The sequence below is a fragment of the Mandrillus leucophaeus genome, unplaced genomic scaffold (assembly GCF_000951045.1).
Source record: "Mandrillus leucophaeus isolate KB7577 unplaced genomic scaffold, Mleu.le_1.0 Scaffold349, whole genome shotgun sequence".
Classification (NCBI taxonomy): domain Eukaryota; kingdom Metazoa; phylum Chordata; class Mammalia; order Primates; family Cercopithecidae; genus Mandrillus; species Mandrillus leucophaeus.
Window position 1 is genome coordinate 1,968,644 of NW_012103687.1, and position 3,671 is coordinate 1,972,314.

At 43.4% G+C, this 3,671-nt stretch overlaps 1 pseudogene and 1 gene segment (V, D, J or C); both read right to left on the minus strand.

The window, feature by feature from the left end:
- The window catches only part of LOC105546107, a 950-nt gene extending 442 nt beyond the window's left edge, over positions 1 to 508 (minus strand). The window contains 1 exon segment of the V gene segment in view: positions 460 to 508. Within this exon segment, the coding sequence occupies positions 460 to 508 (49 nt within the window).
- Positions 509 to 567: 59 nt separating this feature from the next.
- On the minus strand, positions 568 to 3,529 carry LOC105546108 (annotated as a pseudogene).
- Between the last annotated feature and the right edge of the window lie 142 nt (positions 3,530 to 3,671).

Here is a 3,671-nt window from a genome sequence, read left to right on the forward strand (position 1 = left end):
TGATCTCCACATCACAAGGGCCTAGGGAGGTTTATGTCTTGGTTCCTTTTATGAGTCTGTCATTGTGCTGAGCACCACTATAGTGCAGCCAGCAGTAATACTCAGCCTCGTCCTCGGGCTGTGCACCTGACAGTATCAGGGCAACTTTGCCCCCAAGGAGGGAGCCTGAGAACCAGGCAGGAGTCCAGGAGTGTTTGAAGTTTGTATTATAAATCAGTGTCCTGGGGGCTTGGCCAGGCTTCTGCTGGAACCAGTAGGGATAATGACTCCCAGTGACTGCTCCAGCACTGGAGCCACAGGTGAGAGTGACTGTCCCCCCTGGGGACACAGTCATTGAGGGCTCCTGAGTCACTACAGCCTGAGAATTGGACCCTGAAACAAAAAACAGACACATGTTAGAAATTAGAAGGGGAGACACAAGGATCCCTCCAAAGGCTGGCATCTGAAATCTCTCTTAACCTGGGCAGCAAGTGAGGAGGAACTGGAGGAGGAGCAGAGTCCAGGCCATGGTGCTGATATTGGAAGGGATCCCTGGCTCCAGAGCTGGGGCTGGATTCTGATGGCTCTTTATCTCCTATTGAGCTCTCCACAGCGAGGGGGTGTGTTGTGTGCTGCTGTATGCAAATCTTCACTGCCTTTACCACCACCTAGATCCACAGCCTTGAGAGGAGCTACCCTGTAAAGGGCCAGCCCAGAGTGGCTGTGTGCTGTGGATTTGCCCTGTGGGAAGAAGCAGCTGCTTTAACATTTACATGAGTCAGTGAGCAACTGTGCAGGGTTCATTAAGTTTGAACCTCTTAAGCTTCTTATAATCGAAGAGACCCAGACCGCCCCCTGGTGGCTTTCCTGGACTGAGAATGCGTGGTCTTACACTTGTTTAACAAATAACTATTGATTTATCTGTGGACATCACCACAATATTTTCCAGGCCAATTCACGCCCATTACTTGTCTATTCTTTGCTCATTCCTATTTGTTCTACTTTCTCTTGCTATTGCTGAAATCCTGCCCCTGTGACTATAATTTGATTTTAGTGCTACATGGCGTTCATTGTTATCTGAATGGTTTGAATGGCTAAACAATTGTTTTAATGACCTACTGACTTTTTGAAACTATTTGTGTGCAGTCTCATATTAAATAAACAGCTGGTTTAAGTGAGAATTTTTAAAATAATTTACTTTAGAGAATTTTTAAAAAGAAAATGACCAAAGGAGGAAGGTTGAAGTTTTATTGTCAATTCAGTGGACCCTCAAGTCATCTATAAGGATGATCAACAGGGTCTGCATAATGATCTCACTCTCACCCACCCCACCACTGAAAAGTCTGGAAACCAAGCCTGAGTGAGCTTTCCTGGTTGGCAATGCTTCCTACATACAATCACACATTGTTGCCAGCAGAATGCAGCATCGTCTATTACTCCACTGGGAGAAGACAACTGGATGCTTGTGCTTGGAATTCTCCTGAACTCTGCTCATGTGCCTCTTCCCTTGAATTATTTTAACCTGTATTATTTTGATGTAGGAAAATTATATTAATGAATGTCACAGTTTTCAGTGAGTTATGTGAGTCCTTCCAGGGAATCATAAGAAGTGAAGGGCTGTTGTTAGCCCTTATCTTACAATCAGCTTCAGAATTGAGTGAGCTCTTTGGAATCTTCAGACCTCCCAGGTTCCAATCTCACATTATTCTTTTCTTTAACTTCAAAACAAGTTTTATTTGGGAAGAGTTTCTCATTTTGTCAAAACTGCAAGCAAGCTTCTTTCACAATTGCACTTCTAGAGATCTAGTAGTTTCAGAGATGTCAGTGTTCAAAGATATGTTTTAAAATCAGTAACAAAACCTAACCCACACCAAAGGCAATCACTTTTTGGTTGGTTTCGAAGGGACAACCACTGATTTCAGGTGTTCTCAGAAATAAACTCAGCACTTCCTTGGAAAACAGATAGCAGGGAATCAGTGCCCACAGAGGAAATGTCTTTGAATATGTTAGTTATTTGGCCAAGACAATTCACTCCTTAGAAAATAAAGTAAGATAAAAAGTCCCAGCTGGCAAAGTATGCAGTACAGCACCAGTTTTACAGAGGGATTACAAGATCTTGGGTTCAGTAGCTGTTAGCCTGTAGCACACAAAATAAGAGCAGTCACTGGAAGTGGAAGAAGAATGATGATGAGCAGGGTGTCTCTCACAGTCTCATTCAGACTTTTAACTTGTTAAGTGGATATGCTATGTTCTGTAGCATCTTTGAGAAAACATCTGAGACAGTTCAAAAACAACAGCAACAGAAGCCATTCAGTATTATTCCCCAGAAAGTCTATATTTTTAAAGAAGGAGGGACCTACCCAGGGTTCCCATGGAGGACTGTGCCTCCCATCCACTTCTGTCTCCAGGAGATACAAAACATCAGCCAGAGTGTGCTCTACCACAGTGTCCCAGCCCATGTCACTCACAGGGGAGTAAGTGAGATCCTTTGGAGGACACTTGTAGCACAGTCCAAAGTTAATGCAAACCATGCAGCTGTTTTCCAGTGAGACGGCTGGAAACCAACCCCCTCAAAAATATCTTTTTAAGCAACATCTTAATTGATACAATTTTTATAAAATATTATTTTACTGTGCAGAATCTGTTTTAGGCTTTTCTGTGCTTTATCCAAAATGTCTTTTTCCTCAAAATACAAATAATTCTTGTACTCTATCAAACCCTTATCAGGCAATAACTTGACTGTCTTTGTGTCTTCAGATCAGAAGGATTAATATAAATCCCAGGATGTGTCCCTGCCCAAAGCTAGAAGAGTACTGTTTGTCTGTGGACTGGTGGAACTTGGTTCCCTTTTGCTCTGCCAAGAATAGCTAAATTTATCATAACCTAAGGGAGATGGATGTTTACCTTAGGGCTGAGACCAACCCAGTCTGGCAACAGTGTCTGATGACAACTCATTTACGGTGATTTCAAAGTACCAGGTCCCTTTCTATGCCCCGTGAGAGGCCTTATAGAGTACCCCTTCCTTCCAACCACAGACAGCCAGCTGGCCATTGGAGATCTTTACCTGGGAAGTTCAATCAAGTTAGGCTAACAAAACCTGTTCATAGAAGCAGTCACTGTGGAGGTTTCCAGGAATAAGTTCTCCTGCCTGAAAGTCTTCAACCTTCTGAGGACCAAGGGTGTGTGGATCAGGCTCAGTTAGAATATACCAGTAGCCATCTTTGTTAAATGGGTGTTCTAAAAGTTGTAAGAGGGAAGGCACTGAGCAGAAAGCAAAGGGTCACTCTGGACCTGCTTGGTGTTCTCTGAGATGTCATCCTGCTGTTAGCACTAAGCTCTTCTTCCTCTTTTCTGCTGCTTCCTGTTCAGTTCCCCCATTCAGATTCCTACTCATAGACAGGGCACTGCTTTGCTTTTGGTTGTCATAAACAGGATCTGTGTTACCAAGGTCCTGATCCAAAAGTCCACATCTTGGGCAATCGTCTTTTAGGTCCTTACTCCCTGGATCCAGGTGTTTCTTTACCAAGAATAAATCTCCTTCTTTCCTCATTGTTTTAACAATGTTATTCAGCCTAGTCATTTCCCCAGGTGTCTGAATGATCATCATGCACTCCCATTATTTATGAAGAAATGGTATAATATTCATCCTGTGTTGGGGACTGCCATGCCAGGTTGACCAAAGCACTGAGGGA